Source organism: Venturia canescens, chromosome 5 (genome assembly GCF_019457755.1).
Source record: "Venturia canescens isolate UGA chromosome 5, ASM1945775v1, whole genome shotgun sequence".
Lineage (NCBI taxonomy): Eukaryota > Metazoa > Arthropoda > Insecta > Hymenoptera > Ichneumonidae > Venturia > Venturia canescens.
In genome coordinates, this window is record NC_057425.1 from 6854259 (window position 1) to 6877007 (window position 22749).

Here is a 22749-nt window from a genome sequence, read left to right on the forward strand (position 1 = left end):
TTGCAAATCTATCCAGTACATATTCATTTTTATTGCTTACAAAAAATGTCATCGTGTAATCTTGGATAGCGAATATTCGCCCATCTACCTTGGAAAAATAAAAAAAAATAAACATATTGAACAAGTGTATGCGGAAAAAATCGTTTTCAACATTGGTAGTTGAGTTTTTTTCTTCGTGCTGCTGCTGTGGTTATTAGAAAATTTTTGAATATTTTTATTCGTCCAGAACTGAAATAATAAAATTTAAAAAAAAGTAGAGAGTTTAGACGGTTATAAAAACACGTGAAACATTTATAAAGTTTGCTGGTTATGACTTTTACTTATATATTTGTTATGAACGATTGTATAACTGTTTGATTAAAAATAAAGAAAAATTAACGATTTAGGAGCGTTTGAATATTTTTAAAGTGAAAAATGTGCGACATCAAATTCTCATAACCACGGTAAGATAATGAGATAGATTCATACTTTTTCTTCATCCTAGACTTCCAGTTTCACGAGTATTCTTCGAATTAATTAAACGGGACTTGTCGTATTTATAAATACGGCCCAATAGATTTTTCTCCAAACGATCGACGGCGATTCTTTGCAAATGATTTAGTAAATTCGGATAAGGTGATATGCACACCAAAAAATCGCTTCTCTTGAGAGCCCAAATTTGACAGATTTCTACAGCGACCACAGTCGCCGTTCTTTGCTCGTTCTCCATTACCAGCGAAACTTCTCCAAAGTGGGAACCATCGTCGAGATGACAAACCTGAAAAAATGTTCATCAAATTATCGTGAATTCGAAAAAAAAGTGTAGAAATATTGATGAAATCTTCGGTAAAATAAGAAAAAAAATTGTTTCACTAATTATTCTCATCCTCGAAAAATGTGAGGGAAATATAATAAAAATATAACTTGAACGATTTTTGGTCTTTTTTCCCTTCAAAAAAGAAAGAGAAGGAAAAAATGATTTTTCTTGGTTCTTGAGGAGTATGCGAGCCCCTCAAATATTCGGTTCGCTCCGACCTCGTTATACGAGTCGAGGACCTTGCTGTAATTTCACCTCTTTGCCACTGTTGTTGTAGACAGCGACGGTCCCAGAAGCAATGAAGTAGAGAGCATCGCCAGGTGTTCCAGCCTTAACGATGACATCGTTAATCAAGTAAACTTGAATCTTCAAGAATCGCAATATTTGAGCGACGACGGTCTTGGGCAAGTGTCGAAAATAATCAACGCTGTCGACCAATCTGGAGTAATTGTGGAGCAGCAATTCTTCACGTAGATAAGGAGAGACTTGCTCGATTATATATTTGTCTCGATCGGACTTCTTTTTGTTGCAATATTTGTAGTAATCAAGAAGTCTTCGTTGAATCGAAAAAGGCAATTCTTTGTACTGCATGTATTCTTGCAATTGTCTCAGTAGTTTTAACGCTCTTTTGCTCGTAGACTGAAAAGTCGTCATCAACTGAAGAAATTGAGCTTTGAAAAGAGAATCATTTCGAATTTCACAGAAACTTGCATTTTTTTTTCATTTTTCATCTTTTCGACTGTGCAATATATGGTCCATATCGAGTGGACCACCCCAATTTTTTACAATCTCAAAATGACTTTATACGTTTTTGCTGTGTCGTTTGAAGTGTCAGAAACATCTACAAATAATTTCAACACTTTAACTGCTCGATTTTATCCACAGTTTTTATTTTTTCGTTTTTTTTGGTTCTCTGTGCATTGAAAACTAATAATTACTTTTTAAAAAATGTAAAGAAACGTATTTTCGATTTTTGCAGATACTTTCTAACAAAACGACTTCCTTAAGGGGGGAGATACCTTCCGCAATGGTAAGAAATCGTTGATTTTGCCTAATGCTTTTCGGGAGGTAAACAATTATCCCACAATTTGCCAACTCTGTTACTTATCGAAGTGTACTTCAATGTACCACAGCGTATTTTTAAACTTTTACATGTCGACTCGAAAGTTCCAGAATGACCGCAAAATCAAAAGCTTCTCAAATTTTCAGCTTTCTAAAAAGGGTCCCTCTCTCAATGAAATTGGAGTGGTCCACTTGATATGGATTACCCCATATATTGGAAAATCAATAAACTATTAATTTATTTACCAATCATGTAGATAAAGCCTATTCTTCCAACTATAGTCAACACGAGATTCAGCAAAATATCCTCCGTTGTTTTCATGTCGAGATAATGGGAAGACGATACTAGAGAAACCGTCGCACGGTTGGCACACGCTAAATAAATCTTCAAACTTGTATCTTTGTCCATCATTATTTCTGACATCAGCCACGACCTGCGCCATATCGTCGCTCAAATCGATTCAATTTTCCACATTTTATCTCAACTTTACCCTCGATCGATGCTTTCCGAATCTATTTGACGTCCGACAAGTGCTACGTAAAGCTCGAGACACGTCGCCCAATGGATGCAGATTACTATTATCGTCGACATCTCGTAAATTTTGTACTTTTGGAATGAGATCTTGTACAACTGTCGTGGAAAAAGAAATTCGGTTTCCTTAGGGCGCAGAGTTCGAGTCGATCGATTATGGAGGTTTTTTAACGATTCTAGAAGTGGTGAACTCAACCGATGGAACGCGCCAAGTTCTCAAAAGATTACCAATTTTACTTCGACCGTGGCAATGGATCTTGCTCGACAAAAAAAAGTCGACAAGATTTCGTCCAGTTCGATATTGAAATGATGCAAATGAAAATTTCCAATACTTTCCATTTGGACGTGGTTTGCTTTGAGAATAAATGAAATTCCGGAGGATTTTTGAATACTAACGTAACAAAGATTTCTTGAATACAACACAATTGTTCTAAGGCGGTATATTTTCACCAGATTCCAAGCTGAGCAATACCACTTTTTGCCAATCACAGGTACACACAAAACTTCGAAGGGGAAGGTCGACAAAAAGTCCAACACGAAGAATCCCTTCAAATATTTACTGAAAAAATAATAGAACAAGTCATCCAAAGTGCCAAAAAAATTCAGCCATACTTTTCAGTTACTGCAACTTTTTTGTTTTTTTGTTTTTTTTTTATAGAAAGTTCCATCGTCATTTTATGGCAATGTTTTGAGGTTTTTTATTTATACTCATCCGATCGATGTTGGAACATCATAAAAAAAAGTAGTCAACAATATGTTAAAAGTCATATTCGTAGAAAGAAGTATTAATTGAAAAATAAAATTGACATGGTACAAACTGTACGAACCTTGCAATAACTTTCTGATCGAGTATTATGATCCTCGTGCTATTATCGTAGTGTCCAGTATAAAACCAGAGAATAACATCGATAGCAAAGACAAAATCGATGAAAAGAATAACGTGCAGGGATTTACTGCTGATATGAAAATCAAAAGCAAGAATGAGAGGGATTACAAGAAGAGCTGAAATAGTAAAAATAGTCATGAAGTTTTCCCAAAAACTTCGTATGTCACTGAACGGATATATCGTCCATTGATAAGCTCTTATGTGTCGGCCAATTTCATAATTTATCGCCGCAGAACTTTTGATATAAAACTTCGTTGCGGGGTGATTTTTCGATAATATACGTTTGCGAATGAACCACCGTTTTATTTTGTCAGCAATTCGATTGCCGGTGATAAGCAGATCAATTTCGTCCTCTTCTCGTGGCTCTTGACAATTGTGAACTATACGTGGAGCCGCTTTCTGTTGGAAATATGAAGGAAAACAATTTTTTGGAAGAACAAACGAAATACGTTTGTTGATGCAACTTATTGAAATAATTGAAGTTTCGATCCACTATTCGTATAGAGAAATTCAATGGATATTTTCAACATATTCATCATCTTGCTTTTAAAAAATTACTTATTTTTGCAAACCACTTCATGTTTCGGCGATAAGCAAACTCTCAATGTGGAACAGTCTTGATTTCACGGTTTAACCTCTATACGAATGTTGCATCGTATTTTGCAATAGATCACGAGTGTAAAATAATACGCGTACGAGATCGTCGTCTCCGAAAGGAAATTCGCTAGGTACGAGTGACATTAGATCCATAATATTTAAAACATTAAGAACGTGAATAATGCGTTACAGGAGTTTATGTTTTCGCATTTTGCTCATAAAAATAGTGCCGATGGTGCCGATCTCGACGCATGACCATAAAAAAAACAAATACTATGTGGCGGGCGCATGCCTACTTTTCTTTTCTCTCGTATGACGAACCTGGTGTCGCGAACTTGTACTAATGTATAAAACTGTGTTTGGGGTATGGCGCATAGTACCCACCGTGCATTATTCCCATTGAAATTTTGCATTGGCATCACTGGGCTTGAATACGAAGATTCATAGAGAGGCATGATACTAATAGAAAATATTTTTCTGTTTTATCATTCGTTATAAGTATTAATGAATATATGTAGTATACAGATAGAGCGTCGGGTTGTATTTTTTGGAGTCAGCAGCGCTGATCACTCGCTAATTCAAATATTGAAGTGCTGCATGAGCACTTGAAGAAAAAAGATAGGACGACAGAGATTCTCAACTTTGTTGACAGTCGAGTAAAGATACATTTACATTTTTACCAGAAACATTTCAACAAAAATTTGCACAACTACCACCATATATCAACTCTGCAAAACATTCTATTCGTAAATCTATAAATCGCAACGACTGTATCATGAAAATAAATAATATGAAAATATTATATCTAACGGTTCATTATTTGAAAAAAATACTTCCATGAAATATCCAAACGTCATCCTGACGTTCACGTGTTTTGATCATTCAATCGGCAGAATGTCTACATTTTTGTAACATGAAAATCATTTTTCATATTTCGCGCACTCGTATTTAAAAAAAAATCGTTGGTGTCGTTACTCACGGTTACAGGAACGGGCCTCGATCTTCTTCCTACCTTTTTCTCCCGCGATCCTTGCGATCTCCGTTTTCCTCGACGATCCTCTCCCGCCGCGCTCTCCGTCTTCCTCCACGATCCTTTCGCTTTCCCTCTGCCTCTACGATTCTCTTATCCTGCTCCATGGTTCTGATCATAAAAAACTTTCCACATATTTTCAACACACTTTTCTTCCAATATTTTTTCGTCCTCCCATGTTTGGAATTTATCATTTCACCTTTAACTTTTGTTATCACTTCACCGTATCGCAGAAAATCGTAATCGCGATTCATTATCACAAAGTTATATTTCCGCTGGTCTTTTTTTCGAGAACGAACTTGGGTTTTTATTCACCAAAAATTTAACTTTATACCGACGCGAGAGAAAAAATTCGTTATTTAATTGTACGACCGATTGAATACGAAAATTAACATAAACGAAAAAAAATATCCCCATTTTCAGGGAGGGCTCTTCTTTACCTACTCTTCCCTAGGTTTTTTTCCCCAGAAAACCGTTTTTGCGCAAATGGATAAGCCAATATGTCGAGTAACAGAAACAATTGTAGTGACAAAACCTGTACCACCGTTTCATAGAGAATCGAGTGTGCCCGCGTGCGTGCACGCGTGGTCGGTTGCTCGCGTCCTATTGTTAGCATTTGACTAGTAAAAACTATTCGTAATGCTGTACATAGCTGCGGTTATACGCGTTGCGTGCATTGCTTAGCGTGCAGCGTTTGCAACTCCGACTTATCTGCATGGAATCTTGCCTGCGCGACTTCAAAATGATACAGAAACTGTATCGAGCTCGGAACTGTGTCAAACTATCCGCTATGGAGTAGATTTACTGACCGTCCGTCTTCGCTTGCCGACAACCCCATGGCTTTAGGACCGTGCGTTAGGTGCTTTGCTTTGCGTTGCGTTGCTCGGGGTATGCTTGCATCTTAGCTCGCTAGCGGACACGCGCGCGTGCGAGCATACACAAGACTCTCGAAGCTATGTTACAGGCGTCACAAAACTCTTTCTGTTACTGGCCCTTGCCTCGATACTATTTTTCACGAATTACCAAAATTTTATAAATACTCATTCATGTGCAAATTTTGTAATAATAATAATAACATCGAGTGCGAGGACTTCCCTATCGGCTTATCTATATAGTTGCGTCAAAAAAAAGAATCTCAGAAATTAAAGAAAAAAAATGTATATTGACAAGGAGCGAATCATTATTTTTTATTAAATTTCAACTTTAATATTCGTTACGTTGTGTTTTCGTGTCTTTTATCGATTCGCATGATCTTAAGTTCTTTTATTTTGTAATTTAGATGACCGATCAGTTGCTTCAGCGAGATTGAATTTACTGTTAAAATTATAAAATAACTGTTAAAGCTACAATAATTGATAAAATTATGACCGCTACCAATTTTTATTGGTTTCTATTTTATTTGTTTATCGATTGATTGAAAAAAATTAAATCGTAAAAAAAGATCATTTTAGTCATTCAGGATTAAGTAGGATTCCACGTGTCGTATTTCGTGCCCCGTTTTCTCAATGCACTGGAATGTACAATGCGTAGCGATAACGGCACGCTCACGTTCCGCGCCAGTCCTCACCCTACGCCCGCCGGGCGGTGAGTGAAGCGAACGAAAAGCGAAACGTGTTCTCCCCCTCCTTGTGCGCGCCGAGCGGGCCGAGCGACGTGAGTGAAGCGAATCATGTTGCGCCTGCGCCTCTCCCCTGTCTCGAGCTCCGCCCGGTGTCCGCCCGCCCGTCTCCCCTCTCTCCCGCTGGATGACCGAACGCCTCTATCCCCACTCTGCTCTGCTACTACGCTATAGCGAATAGTCCAAACACGACCAAGCGTAAACGCGTGAAAACGTAAACACGTGAAGAACGAAAACAAACTGAACGAATTATCCAAAATCCATTCGTAAATATTCACCGATTAATTGCCATAATTATCAATACACAAAATTGTATGTACCGAACCGTTGAATAAATTATGATCATCCATTAAAATTATACATTATTTGTGGCGCTCTAATATTTATATATTAAGGTATTTTTATCAAATTTTAATTAATATTTTTTTATTTGTGACACGGCGATTAGGAATTTGCGCCGTGCAAATTCCCCATCGCCATGTCTATATTATTTTGACGATTGTTTTTCCATTGATTTCTATATATTTTTTTGTCGATTAGGAATTTGGACGGCACACATTCGTTGAATAAAGAGACGCGTTATCATATAGTTAAACGCAAAATTCGTGCTTCGCTAGACAAAAATTCCGACAGATATACATATAATGTTATATTATATATATGGATGTACATATATTCAAAAATGTTTCTTGGTAAACAAAAGTGAATGTTAAATAAATATATTCGATTCATCAAGTCACATGTGTATATACAAACTGTTAGTGCATGACTGATGTACATATATGTGAATATTTATTATTCCCGTTATAAAAATCCAACGTGATTTTCTTTAATCGTACTAATTCATATTCAAGTGCTCATGCAGCACTTCAATATTTGAACTAGCGAGTGATCAGCACTGCTGACTCCAAAAAATACAACCCGACGCTCTATCTGTATACTACAATAACGAATGATAAAACAGAAAAATATTTTCTATTAGTATCATGCCTCTCTATGAATCTTCGTGTTCAAGCCCAGTGATGCCAATGTAAAACTTCAATGGGGAATATGCACGGTGGGTAATATGCAGTAATATGCGTCATACCCGTGTTGTGTATGCGTCGATATAACAACGACTGATGCAGGCCGAAAGCTCACATATAATCCAGGGGCGTCGGATGATACGAGCGCTGCCAAACTGCCAAGGGAGTTTGGCAGCGCCAGCGCAACGAAGAAATGTCAAAAGAATAGCCTGTCGAAATCGTTAAATTATCGATTATTTACTCAGATGAAAATTAAAGTACGCAATTCGACATTTTTTTAAATTACGATTTCAAATCTTTTGAATGTATTCCAAACAATACTGTTAACTTTTCATTAGTTTTTATTTTTTACATGAAATGCTTGACGACTCCGCTGCAACAGCTCGAAAACGATCGTAGCGCTATCTACCGGTTGAAATAGTAATCATGCGCACAAGCACTGTGTCAACGGTGTCAACTGTGCAAGCACTTTTGTACCAGCTCTTTTCGTTTTTCTCATATAGGAGAATAAAATTTTTTTTTGGAAATAAACATGTCGAGAGCTTTGTGCTTTTCACTAAATGGGACCCGAGTGCTCATCAAATAATTCTCATGATTTCAAGCGTGAAGACGTGATAAAAAGAAGAATTACTTTTTTTTCATTGACACCAATTGTTATTGGAAGATAAGACAAAGGAGGAGGAAAAATGCAGTGTGAAATAGACGATTTGCCGGATGAAATACTGGAATATATTCTTAATTTAATTCCACCCTATAAGGATCTACAGGAATGCATGCTCGTTTGTAAAAGATGGTGTCGTGTTGCGAGGAGTAAGTTTTCCTAACAATCTATTCGAAAATCTAATTATTTAAATAAATTTTAACATTTTCACTGATTTGGTATTTTTATTCTATTCGGGTAGATATGTTGGAGCACAAAGAAGCTCATTTTCAGAAGTTCGTTGCTTACGGTTCCCTCTACTGGAACTCTTGTCCGCTCATTCATCAACATCATCATCCCATAAGCAAAAGACACTCGCATTCTGCTTGTGCTCATGAAAACTCTATGTGGGTTTTCGGTGGTTGTACCGCAACCTGTACAACTTTCAATGACTTGTGGAGGTTGGATTTACACTCGAGAGAATGGATTAGGCCTGTACCATTGGGAAGCTATCCGTCGCCTAAAGCTTGTGCTACTATGTTGTTTCATAACAACAAACTTATCTTATTTGGGGGATGGTCACATCCGTCTCCTTTTCCTCATCATCAGGTTTGTTTAATGGTTTTAATGGGAAACAGTTTTATCCATAAGTTGCATAAGGTTTTTCTGATTTACAGTTGAATTTTGCATTAGTGAAACATTTGTAGAATATATTACATACTATTTTATTGAATATTCTATGAATTCATTAAAAACACTGATAGTTGGATATTTGTCCAGAAACTATTTCAATACCAATTCATGATTTTCAAGCTGGAAGATCCATCAAAGTTTTTCTAATTCGACCGTTTTTGTGTTCTTTCAGCAAGTGAATCTTTTCGATGAGCTCCACAAATATTGTACAAAATCTAATACATGGGCTGCAATTAACACTCTAGGAGGTCCACCACCAATGTCAGCACACTCTGCAACAATCCATGGCAATCTGATGGTAGTTTTTGGAGGTGTTTGCAAAACGAATGTGTAAGACAACAAATATTTGAAAAATAACGAAATCTAAATAGTGCAAAAAAAGAACAAGTTGGAATCCCCTTTTTTCATTGTGTATTCATGCAAATTCATTCTGACATAGCTCCAACGACATTTGGTGTTTGAACTTGGACACGTATTGCTGGCACAAACAAACAACGTCTGATACAAAGCCTCATCCACGATATGGTCAATCACAAATAAAAATCAGCGAAAAGCACCTACTGGTTTTGGGAGGCTGCGCTGGTCCCAACGATGCCATGAATGACGTTTGGTTACTAACGATGGAGGGCATCAGCTGGACGTGGAAGAAAGTCAATATTCGTAACGCCCAATGGGCACCGACAATTATATGGTGTCATCAATCCTGCAAAGTAATATCACATTCGCTCTTCCTCCCCTTTCAAGAGATCGTGTATTTTTTCTATAATTTTCTTGTTTTTCTTCGTTAGGTAGGAAATTACGTGATAGTTCTCGGTATTAAAAAACGACAAATCCGAGCCAGTGACATGAGTATATCAACAAAAATGGCTTGTCAAAGACCCGTTACAGCTCAAGCACAAGTTCCTGTGCCCCGAAAAGAACGGTTCGTATATTTCAAGTAATTCGGTTCATTCGCGACCGTCGTCTGTCTCAAAATTCGTCTACTAAAATTATTGAATTTTCCGAATATTGCTTTCAGGCAAAATCATCAACCGCTGATAGATCGTGACGAAAACGTGAACGGTCGTCAAGGTCTTTTCAGAAGATATTCACCGATTGTTCCGGAAGCGAATGTTCCAGTATCAAGACCTCCTCCCGCACCAACGGAGTCTCATGTTCCCCTAATGAGATCACTCTCTTCCCCAGCGGAGCGTAGCGTTTCGATAATGCGAGCTCCGAATTTTCCTACTGAGCCGAGTGGTCAGCATTTACGAACTTTAACTTCACCGTCTTCACCAACAGAACCATTTTTTCAATCTTATCCACCGATATTGCGTTTGCCCTGCATAGACAATCATTTTAGCATGGCGGCGTTTCGTGACGAGCCCGTCCGAAACGATCCATCGTTAAATCGCCAACGACAATTGGAATCATTACGTCGAATGGAGGAAAGAATACAAAGCCGTAGAAATAACCACCAAAGAGTAGCGAAAAAGCGTGAAAATACGTTGGCGATCTTCGTGCTTGATATTACAAAAGTCTTGTACGAGGAGCGCATCGCGTCGTGGGTTAAATTGAAGCAAAACGATCGTACAGCACCCGATGAAAGAATACTCTATTCCCTGGTCCTTGGACGTGGTGAACTCATAGTTTTCGGTGGTATAAGGAAAGAACAAGCTACTATTCAAGGCCAGACTGATACTGACGATTCCGAGGTTTTCAACGAGCTTTATTTTCTCAATCCTCCGCGTTATATTATATAAAAATCAAAATGAAAGTTTTAAACATAAGAAAAGAGAAAACGAAGAAAGCACACAAAACGAATATTTCGAAGTACCGTAAGCCTTAAATTTATGAAAATCAATTTCCTTCGTCAGCTATCCTTGATCGCTTTTTCCAATTTTGTTAAATTGTATAAATAGTATTTATCAATCGAGCAGCTGTTCATATATATATATATATAAAAATCAACGTAATGACAAAAATAAATTATAAACATTAACGAACAGGATTTGTTTTAGGACGAGAGTAATTTCATCATTTAACATGATTCAACTGGATTTTATAGAGATTTTGTGAACTTTACTTCCAAATCAGCTTCAAGTTTGAACGTTAATGATAACTAAAAGATGAAAAATAAGATGACGCGCGAGATGCACAAGATATTTGAATTGTGATTAGGGTATACACAACGTTAATAGTTAGCAAAAGGTGTTTTTTTACTCTGCTAACAATTGCTGTGTACGAGTACGACTTTCCTGAACGAGAAAATTTCTTCAGACGATTTTTGTAGGAACCTCGTTTTCAGTGGATTTCTTACTTTCTCAAGAATCAATATTCCGGGCAGTACTTTTGAAAACGAAACATCATTCCAGGTTTGGAAGACTTCATGACTTTTTTGGATGTTGAATCAATATTGTTTTCTCATTTCGATGATAAAATAAACATCTCTCCGTCTTTTCATACCGAAACAAAACCACATTCGTTTTTTGAGGTTGCTAGTCGAAGACATTCGTGTGAAGTTGATCATTTTTTTTTTAAGAGTATGGATCAGTCGACTAACCTCACTTGAAATTTTCGAAATCGAAATTCTTTGACCATCTTTGACACAGTTTGACCGATTAAAAAAAGGCTCTGTCAGCCTAAGCAGGACGATGGCAAAAATCGACTGACAGAGTCGTCTTTTTGTAGTTGGTCAAACTGTGTCAGAGAATTTCAATTTCAAAAATTCCAAGTGAGGTTAGTCGACTGATCCATACTCTTATAATAAAACCAGACAACTCCAGACGGATTTTCGTTTTTGTTTTTTTCAATTGACTGATTTTTGACAAGCGTCGATTTATTCGATCCGACAATCACCACATGTACGATATTTAAATTTATATATTAAAAACTAATATTTTTTTAAGTATTGAAATTGAGATGGGCATAAATTTTGCATACAGTCATTAGCTAGTATGATAGGATTAATTGAAATGTATGCAATTGCGGAACTGCTAATTAATTTGAATTGACAGGTTGGAAAAGCGACACCTGGTGGCTACGGGAACCAATAATCCTATTTCGTTGTGATTGCAATCATTAATTCTCCCCACTAGTAAAATTTCATGTTTTTAAGCATGTGTGCAACAGTGACCTCACGATTACATCAAAAACCTCCGTAACTCCTTCTTCCTCACAACCTGATTGGTACTGGCTGTACCAACCTACCATTCAGTACTGCAGAGAGTGTATTCCCATTTTTTTACGGTATACGTCAGACGTCAGTGTGTACGGGATGTTACGGTCTCGCGGTGGTGATGTCTCCTGGTCCGACGACCAACACGTACAACAAAAACGCACGAACTTTGGTGAATAACGAATCTCAATGAATGTGTCAAAAAAATGAGAGTTTTATGAGAACAATAAAAAACGTCGCATTCCGCGATTTTTTTTCTCGAAGTGCTTGTTACGTGCGAACCCCGGAGCTGAGCACTGAGGAGCAAGGTGGGTGTCTCGCCTTTTCTTTCTCTCTTCTTTCTCGCTCTCCATCGGTCCATCTGTCTCTTTCTCCCCTGATGGGATCGAGAAAAGATAACTGTAAAATGTCATCAACGACGAATTAAATGTGTGTCATCACACTGAGCGGGTCTTGAGGATCGCGTTTCCGAACAATCCTTTCACCCAAGTCTTCTTCATTTTTTTCTTGTCGATCGTTCCAAATCCCTCCTTTGTCTTAGTCTTAAAAATCCAGTTTTTTTAACTCACATATTTTTGCCTTTCGCATGAACGCGTTTACTCACGCCGGCAGGTAGTACGCATATGTCCGGTAACAAATACCACAATCGATTCCTCAATTATTGGAATTTTTCCACTTTATTTTTTGTTGTAGAAATGTGCACATTGCTCAAATTATGATTAAAAAATGTTCTATCCAATGTTTTTCATTGCAAAATTTACGAATTATTTCTATCATCGTTATTGCTGTTATTAATGAATGTTTCGTTCATAGTGCTTTATTTATTGAACTAGTTTACATAGTTATTGGGACTATTGAAAATTCTATTTTTCATTTTTTTTTACTTTCTCCTTATTCTTTAGATTTTATTATTATTTGATTATATTCTATTTCAGGATTTTAGATAGTTGAAAAAGAAAACATGGAGGGACCAGAAGTAACGTTTCTCTTTCAATTTGGTCTCCTTCGAGACACAGTTAGCGTGGAGGCTAGTGCCTTAACGTTAAAAACCCTCAAGGAATATGCCTGTGATTTCATAAACACCAAATGTCCGGACCACGGCTTGACTCAGCTGTTTGAAAGACTGCTGTTGTTCAAACATGATTACAGTTCAACTAATATACTTCAGCTTATAACAAATGCCACGGAAGTCGTTGACGAGACGCTGGTTGAAATTGTTTTGACCGGTGAGTGACCAAAATTCTCACAGTTTTTTTCAATTGCTCAGCTTTCAATCAATATATAATCCACAATCAGTAGAGCACAAAAATATATAAGGAAAAACTGGAAAATTCAAGTTCAGAAAAAAAAATTAAAAAAGTTCAAATATTGTTGTTACACTCGTTAGTTAATATGAAAATTGACATGAACTTTCAACTCAAATATTGTCACCAACAATTGAGAAGATTTTAGAATGCATAAGTTGGATGCTGGATTGACATTTAACAGGATTTCAAATTGTAAATTACTAAAATCACACGGTTCAGAACAAACAAAAATTATTTATTAAGTCAATTAACACTTACACATCAGCTTTCATGGTTCATGTTATTGAGAGGTGTGATTAAAATTTTTAATGTGTAATTAATATTTTATTTATAAAATGTAATTTTGGAAATTTTTTCTTGGAATGAAATATTATATTTCCTGAAAACTCGTTTTATTTGAATGTGTCAATATTATCCCTTTCTTATTGAAAATTAATGAGATTTTGATTTTGTTGTTCAGCCCAAGTGCCAAGCGAAGAAGTAGTAATACGTCCCCACGCTCTGACGGTGCATTCCTATAAGGTGCCAACATTTTGTGACTTTTGCGGTGAGATGCTTTTCGGGCTTGTGCGACAAGGTCTTAAGTGTGAAGGATGCGGAATGAACTATCACAAAAGATGCGTTATTAAGATACCGAACAACTGTTTGCAAGATGCAAACCAAAGAAGACGGAGCTCAACGCTATTGAACGTGCCACGTTCACCGAGTCAGGGTTCCACAAGCAGTTTGATAAGCGCTAGCGACGACAATCAGAGTGTGAGCACAACGAATACTACGAGCCAGAACAACAGCACATTGGTACGAAACAATATTTGGAGAAAAATGACAAAAAAAAATTGAGCTACGCTTTCGAAATGGTTTTTCTTTCTAAGGACCGGTGTTCCAACATCATACGGATAAATAATTTTCTTTTAAATATCCGCAAAATAATATAAGACGAAAAATATCGACGAATTAATTAAGTTAGTAGACATCTTATACATTCCGGTTATACAAATTAGATAAATATTCTTTTCCAATTCAAAGTTTATACTCATAAACTTTGAAACAGATCTGAAAAATCTATCATAGATCATTCGATTAGTTTAAATGGAGTTATTAATAAAAAATTATTTTTATTTATAAACTTTGCTCTACACAATAAATTATACGCATTTATACGCAAACAGTGAAATTCTTTTCCTTCACTTCGAGCTCTCACGACTATTCCAAAAACTAATCATTAACATTTTACTAACAAAATATTTATTGAGTCGTCGAATACGATTAATTGTACTGTTCTCTCGTCTGAGAAAATTGAATTAAAAGTTCGAGTACTTCCGAGAATATATTTAAGAGGTTCTACTGAAGGTATTCAATTCCGGGATGACGTCATGAAACATTGTAGGAGTCTGGAGTAAAAAATGTTTTCAAAATTAATTTCAATTGCATATTTCACGTTTCTGGAATGTTTTGCAGCTCATTCCGGCGATCGTAACACCGAAACAGTCCCGATCTCCGTCACTGGGTGGCCGGCCAGTTTGGGTCGAGCGCGAGCTTGCAACGCGGATTAAGATTCCTCACACATTTGTTGTTCATACTTACACGAGACCAACGGTTTGTGGACTGTGCAAAAAGCTCCTACGTGGTCTGTTCAAACAGGGATTGCAGTGCAAAGATTGTCAGTATAACGCACACAAAAAATGCGTTGAAAAGATACCGAAGGATTGCACGGGAGAGAATCCCAAGGACGCGGGCGGTAATTATTGTATTTCGATTTGGGAATGTTCATCCTACATTTGTGAAATGCTTTCATGAGATATTTTCCATCTGCGTACGACCAGGAGCCGAGTACCCTGACAGCGATGTGGGAAGCGAGCACGAAGGGAGATTCGACGGTAGAAATGAGGACGGCGATGGCGACAGTGACGCAGAATCCCCACCGCGACCTTCCCAACTTTCCTACGCGTGTGAAGAAAATAAAATTAACGGGGAAACGGTCTGTTTATTTTTCGTAAAGATCCTCCGAATCATGATACTCTCATTCTGAATTTCTGACTGAAAACTTTTTTTCATGCATCAATATCGTTACGTATAAAACAGTTTCGAATCGCGAACCCTCCAATTTCAGATTTTGGCTCAATGCTCGTTTTCAATAATGCACTTTTTTCCCAAACAGGATTTAGTGCCAATCCGGGACGACGCATCGTCCGACGATTCTCGCAAATCCCGCCCATCCAGGTAAATGTCGAAACTAACTCCATCCATTTATCCTTCAATTTTTCAACTTTATGGTATCTTTCTTCACGATTATCAGTTGCAGCTCGAGTCCAAGCAACAACATTCCACTTATGCGAATCGTTCAGAGTGTCAAGCACACAAAAAGACGCGGCTCAAAAGTTCTCAAGGAAGGATGGATGGTCCATTTCACTAATCGCGATCGCACGGTACAAATTATCATTGGAAATAACAAAAAAAATATAATCCGAGAGCTTTGAAAAACTATGATTATTCATTGGTTTCGAGAAGCTTTTTTCTTCCGTGGCATGTTTTTTTGAAATCATTGTCCGGAAGAAAACGTGGATTATCGATATACTCTTTTGTTCAATAAAATGAAAAATTTTAGAAGCGGAGACATTACTGGCGTTTGGATTCGAAATCGATAACGCTCTTCCAAAGTGATAGCGGATCAAAGTATTACAGAGAAATACCTCTCGCTGAAATATTGGGTATCGAAACCGCGAGGTCACCGCTCACTCGTAAGTTTCTGACGAAATTCAAGACGCACCAAGGATTTTTTATCGTGAACCGAAATGTCAATGATTGGCATTGAATTTCAGCGGAGTCAACGCACTGTTTTGAGCTACGAACTGCAAATGTTGATTACTACGTTGGGGAAGAAGGTGGGGCTGGAGTCGGTGGCCAAATTCCTGCCCCTGAGAGCGGAGTTGGCGCTCATTTGGCGAGAACGTGGGAAACGAGCATTCGGCAAGCTCTCATGCCGGTCACCAACGCACTTGCCAGTGAGTTCGATATCCTCTCCGATTTTCATTCGATCATTATAAATCCATTAAATTCATGTACAGAAAATCTCCTTGTGAACCAGCGAACACTACTAAAATTTGAGTTGTCGCTCTTTGATTGATTGAACGAAAAGAATTATTGAGTTTTTGACTTTATTGCTGATTTTTCCACAGATCAAGAACAATCGACCGAGCCGGAAGAGAACGTCACGGACATGTCGCAGTTGTATCAAATATTTCCCGACGAAGTATTGGGTTCCGGTCAGTTCGGCATCGTGTATGGAGGAGCGCACCGTAAAACCGGGCGCGCGGTAGCGATCAAGGTGATCGATAAGTTGCGTTTTCCTACGAAGCAAGAGGCACAATTGAAGAACGAAGTGGCGATATTGCAGAATCTCTCGCACAGTGGAGTAGTGAATCTCGAAAGAATGTTCGAGACACCGGAAAGAATATTCGTCGTAATGGAGAAGTTGAAAGGCGACATGTTGGAGATGATATTGAATTCGGAGCGGGGAAGATTGAGTGAGCGAATAACGAAATTTCTCATAACACAAATTCTTGTAGCGTTGAAACATTTGCACAGCAAAAACATCGTGCACTGTGATCTGAAGCCGGAGAATGTGCTGCTGAGCAGTAACAGCGATTTCACGCAAGTGAAGCTGTGCGATTTTGGCTTCGCAAGGATAATTGGTGAGAAAAGTTTTCGCCGAAGCGTCGTCGGCACACCGGCTTATTTGGCGCCTGAAGTTTTACGCAACAAAGGATACAACCGTTCGCTCGATATGTGGAGCGTCGGCGTAATCGTTTACGTCTCGCTCAGTGGAACTTTTCCATTCAACGAGGACGAGGACATTAACGAACAAATACAAAACGCCGGCTTCATGTATCCCCCGAATCCGTGGAAAGAAATATCCTCCGATGCTATCGATCTGATAAACAATTTGCTTCAAGTTAAACAGAGAAAACGTTACACCGTTGACAAAAGTTTGCAGCACGTTTGGCTCCAGGATTATCAAACTTGGTGCGATTTGAGACAACTCGAGGTACAAGTTGGCACGCGCTATTTGACCCACGAAAGCGATGATCCCCGATGGATGGCTTACGCCGGTCAGCGTACATGACACAACTATTTGCCTAACGTGAACATCGAATCACCGACGAATCCTCAACCGCTGCAAAAAGGATGGGCTCGCAGCGCTCGGGCCACGTTACGCCGCTTCATTCGTGCCTGATAAAGAATAAAATAAAACGAACAATCTTAGAAGAATACGGCCACGATTCACGAGAATCTCGGACTTGAGAAAAATATCTCCTTCCGAAAAGCCGTATCACCGTTATCGAGTGAAAACAAATCTTTTTATTAGATAACCAAGATTATATGAGAGATAGTACAGTTGAATCGGCAAATTAATTTATTTCGCGCGCGATAAACACTTTTAGATCTGAAAATAACAGTATCTTATAGCTAGACGGTGATTGGTGGCTCGTGCAACGTGACAAAAAATATTTTCACTTCTATTCATTCGTCACAAGCGGCCTCTAAACTTCTTCACTTGAAAATTAATCATCTTTGAAGCTTCTTTTGCCTCTAGGAAAACAAAAAAATGGGAAAAAATGCATCAGGCAACAATATTTCAATGATATTACGAGTTAATCTCTTTGCCCTAGTTATTGTAGACGATTTTTATGATCTCTAGAGATTAACAAGGGCCTTGGGCCTTGAATAATGTATAAATTTTCGAGGTTTCACGACCCATGCGGCGTTGAATTGCATTTTCAGAGATTAAAGAAGTTCGGATATCAAAAAAATCATTGAAAATTACGATTTACAACGAAATAATAATTTTAAGGAATTTCAAAATCACGGGCTTACGAGCATCATCTCAATGAGAGAATTGAAAAATCTTTGATAATAATTAATAATAATCTCATTGAAAATAAGATTAATTTAGATTAAAAGATGCATTGAAAAATCAATTTGGAAATTTTTTAAAATTCATTTTATTGGCAAAACAAGCGCCCATTTCTGTTGAATTTTTTCTCACGATGAGCCGCGATCACTCTTTGGCTTCTTAGTCTTCCGATAATCGAGTATAAAACTTACGAATTATCCAATTATTGAAAGGGTTTGTGCATTCCGCGTTAATCTTCATTCCAGACATTTCCTGTTTGTAGGAAGAATTGCGTAATAATTATTCGGCGAGCCGGATCGAAAAACCTCAAAAAATGAATATAAAATTTCAGAATTCAGTTCATTTTGAATATTTCGTATAAGAAATCGAGGCTTTTAATTTTCGTATTTGTCATTGGTTCACTGCCAAGTTTTAACGAACCTGTGGAATTATTTTTCCTCTAGAATTTAACCGTCGTGCCAATTTTCGTCGACTGGAAGTAACGTTTTTCGCTAGATCTTAAAATATGAATTTTATTTCATCTGCCAGTTCGTCTCAAAGCACAAAGCTCGTAATTTTTAAGAACCCACTCACAGCAGTGACGATTCAAAGGAACGTTTCACTTAGGGATGCTTTCTCTAATACGTACGAGAGGCAAATTATGTTCAAATAAATGAACATAACATCACTTTTTATGAGAAAAGATTTGACGATAAACATTCTCGATTAGGGAGTACGAAAAATCTGCAATACACTGTTTGTCCTGTAATTAAAATCAAAGATCTGCGATGCTTGGCTGTTAAATACTGAAAAGCTTCGGACTGCTAGAAAAAATATTGAGTGTATTGCCATCAAATAATTTTCAACAGAAAAATTGAATATTTTTCAACGATTTTTCACTCAATCGTTGTCGATTGTGCTTAATGAGTGTATCGTTGAAAATGATCGAAGGAATTTTCCCAAATTACTTTTGCATTGAGCGCGTAGAATAAGGAGAAAAGAAAAATGTGAGCTCAAATTTTATACGAGCAGAGACGAGAAATTTTAACGATTTTCATCATTCGTGATGAATGAAAATATTTTTCGATTAGGCAAACTCGTTTCGTGAGCGATCACCGCTTGCTTGACAAAACGAGGATCGCACAGACTGGAACAGCCAATTTATTCGTTAAAAAAGTTAAAATAACGTGAAATAATGTAATGAAAAGAAGGAAGCGAAGGAAAACCAGTAACAATACGAACAAAAATTGCGTAGGTTAAGAATTTTCTGTTGAAAATCATGATATATTTCAATCGATTGAAAACGAAACGTACAATACGTGACCTGGTTGTGGGATCTGACTAATTTTAATACTCTCCGTTACGTGTCGCAATTTATTTAGTGCTTTTTTATATAATGAATTTTTATTTAAAAGTTTGTTACCACGAAACAAATCAAACATTTACATAAATAATTTAGGAAATTGAGCTTTAAGCTTTTTTTTTGTTACGTCGAAATAAGCGACACCTTTTATTGGATTCAAGTGCGTTGCTTTATAGAAGGGATATATGCTAACGTTGAACATTGTAAATCCCTCGAATAGAGAGTAACTATTGCAAACAACGGTGTTTCTCCCGTGTCTGATATTTACCGCGACGAATCATTCCAAATAACTTTTTATTCTCATTCAATCTGAAAAAGCAAACATTCCACCCAGTACATTTTTTATTATTATTAATGTCACACTCGAAGCGATTGCATCGTTTGTAGAACGAGAGATCTGAATTGAAATTAGCACAGACTATTATATATATAAACGAAAAGAAAAATAAAAAATCTAAGAACGGGTAATATTCGAGCTCGAAATATTCTTCGACTCGTCACGAATCGTCTGAACATGCTACTTCGGACACGGATTAGTTTTAAAGTAAATTATAAATTTTACGAGATTATTCGACTGTATTGAAATACACGAAACGTAAATGTTATTTACCAATTTAAATGCGTTGTTAAAATGCATTATTTTTATAATCCAAAATATGAAAAAAGGAAAAAGGAGGAAAAGAAGAAAACAAAATAACACAAATCCGTTGTGCTTTATCGTTTAAGATGAAAAAAATTAAGGCAATTCACAACGGAGACAGTACCGTTTGACGAAGGGGCTACGAAAAATGGGAAAGATCGTTCTGTGACACTTTAACGGCAGAACTTCTGCTTGAAATAATGGCGTTCAACAAAGCGTGTCACAAGTCACACCTAAAATACGGTCAGTAGCTAAAATCGGACCTGACAGCCAACACCTTGCGTTTTTATAATTTTCGTGTTCTCTTCGGTCGCAGTGTGAAAATCAAAACGAAAATGTTTCATAAAATTGTATTAATATATTTGGTTTTTGTAATCGTGCAGAAAACAACGATCGCCGAGTGGGTCGAAGTTCCTCAGTTTTCGGACAACAACAGAGTCTACCGAATCCCATTCACCAAGTACGATCGTGGACACAAACACTCTTTGGACAATCGCGATGGACCTAAAATCAACGGATATGGAAACGCGAGCGGTGCGGATGAGCATTTTCGAGAAAAGTTCAAACAGCCGCATGGAGTTTTAGCGACGACTGTGTCCGCTTTGAACGTCATTGAAACTTCGGAAATATTTACGACGCCAAAAAGTCTTTTTGCGGCGGACAGCACTCGGGTTATAATAACGAATGCTCGTGTCAAAGGGGACCAATCCGGAGGTGTCGAAACTGAAGAGGAACCGAGTGTTACGGTTCCAACGACTTATTCCAACGACAAAATCATCCTCGAAGGTGACCAACCCTTCGAAGCCTCTTTCGACAAAACCGAGGAAAATATCTCCGAACCGGAAGTTGACGATACTGAGAAAAAGCACAGTTTCATGACCTTCATACCCATTGAATTGTTCCGAAAAGTTCACGCCATTCTTCAATCTCAATCCACTAGCGTCGAGGGGAAAATTCATTTTCTACAAAATTTTGAAAAAACTCTTCTCAGTGAAATCGGTGAGAACACTGATTTTCAATTAATTGTTTGCGGTGTGAATTGCTGCGAATTGTGTACTCTCGTTCTGTAGGAACGACTGAAAATTCGATATTGAGAGCGCGACGAGTCGAAGTACAATCGTTTCATGGTTTTTACATTCTGAACTGGAAGTAGAGTTAAGTGGCACGATTCTTACGGCGTTGCTCAGTTTTCTGTCAAAATTTTATCGAAGAGGATGGAAGACGTCTTTCAAAAGTCAATAATTTTTTCGGATGTGTCGAGAAGTTTTTTTGTACATTTTTTTCCTATTTTTTCGCAAAATAAAAGCTTCGATACAGGCGGGTAAAATTTTATTTTAGAGAGATTTGGTCGTTGTCGATTTCGTTGTAGGGCTCGCGTTTGCAAAAGTGGAATTGTGATAGGTTAGTCTGGAGCCCGTGTAAACTTTTTGCTTTTAAAAGCTGGCGGGAGCGAAAAATGGAAATTTTTGTTCGAACGAATGAGTAAATTAATTTTGTTTTTTTTTTTTTTAGAAAACCGACTCGTACCGGTTTTTAATCCTGTAAGAAAAAAGCGCGAATCTCGAGGCGATCACGGATGGGACGATCACGAGAAGGGCGTTGCCTTCCCCTCACTCGAGGGTGCCTTAATGACGATTGCTTTCTTAACCTTTGCTGTCTATCTCGTCCAATTAGTTATGGTAATTGGAGATGTTTTTTTTTTTCACTCATTTTTCCTATCAGACGACAACAATCGGAATATTTTTGTTTCAAAGTTGCTGTTCCGTAATTTGGGCAACAATGGGACGAATACGGGAACGGCGACGGTTTTGTTCAACAGAAACAGAAGATCGACTGACCAATTGACGGAGGATACCGCGAGAATACTCGAATATCTTGAGGAATTTGCTAAAAAAAAAAATTCACAATAATTTATTCAATGCTCGCATTTAAGTAAAAAAAACTGCTCAATAAATGAACACGAAATCATAAATCTACGCGCTTTTTCATTTCAAATATTTGAATTACAGCTTTTTATAGTTCAATCGGTTCAATCATACTTCGAGATGGCAGCGCCGCCACTGATGGTGAGGTGTCCAAATAACACGATCACAAGACTGCCAGGTGGGGGGAATATATCGCAAAGAAAAGTGGGAGAAGTGGTGGAGTGTGGAGTGATTTCTTTGGTTATGGAATTGCTTCAAAATCGCGGGAAACGGCGTTCCGTTGATGCGTGAGGTTTGCTCCAAATCGGCGGCTCGGAATAAATAAATCAATTATACAATAGTCAAATAATGAATCACGCTTTTTCTATGTTGTTGGATTATAAAAAGGTTCACAAAAATGAGTATACAGTGAATAAATGAGGCATTTTGTTTTTCTTATTTTCTCTTTGATACCCGAACAAATTTTTTACCAAGTGTTTTGTCGTTCGACGCGGGGACGTTTGATCGAAGCGTCTGTTGTGTGGAATTCTATGAAAAAGGTAAATTTTTCATGATATTTTCATGTTAATCGCATCGCGTATGCT

The 22749-nt window shown here is 37.6% G+C and overlaps 4 protein-coding genes across 6 annotated transcripts; 3 read left to right on the top strand and 1 right to left on the bottom strand.

Moving 5' to 3' along the window:
* Positions 1 to 156: 156 nt before the first annotated feature.
* LOC122411052 (potassium/sodium hyperpolarization-activated cyclic nucleotide-gated channel 4-like) lies at positions 157 to 4164 on the bottom strand. Its single transcript, XM_043419567.1, is given in 6 exon segments — positions 157 to 757; positions 1052 to 1467; positions 2105 to 2308; positions 2381 to 2949; positions 3218 to 3675; positions 3973 to 4164. Coding segments are annotated over 6 exon segments (1983 nt in total). The 5' UTR covers positions 4027 to 4164; the 3' UTR covers positions 157 to 475.
* A 3793-nt stretch (positions 4165 to 7957) lies between these two features.
* Positions 7958 to 10869, top strand: Fbxo42 (F-box protein 42). Its single transcript, XM_043419554.1, has 6 exons — positions 7958 to 8356; positions 8449 to 8795; positions 9052 to 9209; positions 9319 to 9589; positions 9668 to 9801; positions 9898 to 10869. The coding sequence occupies exons 1-6, from the start codon at positions 8233 to 8235 to the stop codon at positions 10619 to 10621; spliced, it is 1758 nt and encodes a 585-aa protein (XP_043275489.1). The 5' UTR covers positions 7958 to 8232; the 3' UTR covers positions 10622 to 10869.
* A 658-nt stretch (positions 10870 to 11527) lies between these two features.
* Positions 11528 to 20219, top strand: PKD (serine/threonine-protein kinase D3). 2 transcript variants are annotated; one of them, XM_043420351.1, is made up of 10 exons: positions 11528 to 12344; positions 12972 to 13262; positions 13804 to 14141; positions 14802 to 15081; positions 15167 to 15321; positions 15502 to 15563; positions 15640 to 15769; positions 15949 to 16081; positions 16163 to 16345; positions 16520 to 20219. In XM_043420351.1, exons 2-10 carry the CDS (start codon positions 12998 to 13000, stop codon positions 17464 to 17466), a joined length of 2493 nt encoding a protein of 830 aa, XP_043276286.1. In that variant the 5' UTR covers positions 11528 to 12344; positions 12972 to 12997; the 3' UTR covers positions 17467 to 20219. The 2 variants fall into 2 exon arrangements, with proteins under 2 accessions (XP_043276286.1, XP_043276288.1); XM_043420353.1 differs by having other exon boundaries at positions 15646 to 15769.
* Positions 20220 to 20489: 270 nt separating this feature from the next.
* Positions 20490 to 22212, top strand: LOC122411512 (uncharacterized). 2 transcript variants are annotated; one of them, XM_043420357.1, is made up of 3 exons: positions 20490 to 21239; positions 21753 to 21919; positions 21995 to 22212. In XM_043420357.1, exons 1-3 carry the CDS (start codon positions 20576 to 20578, stop codon positions 22148 to 22150), a joined length of 987 nt encoding a protein of 328 aa, XP_043276292.1. In that variant the 5' UTR covers positions 20490 to 20575; the 3' UTR covers positions 22151 to 22212. The 2 variants fall into 2 exon arrangements, with proteins under 2 accessions (XP_043276292.1, XP_043276291.1); XM_043420356.1 differs by having other exon boundaries at positions 21753 to 22212.
* The last annotated feature ends 537 nt before the right edge of the window (positions 22213 to 22749 follow it).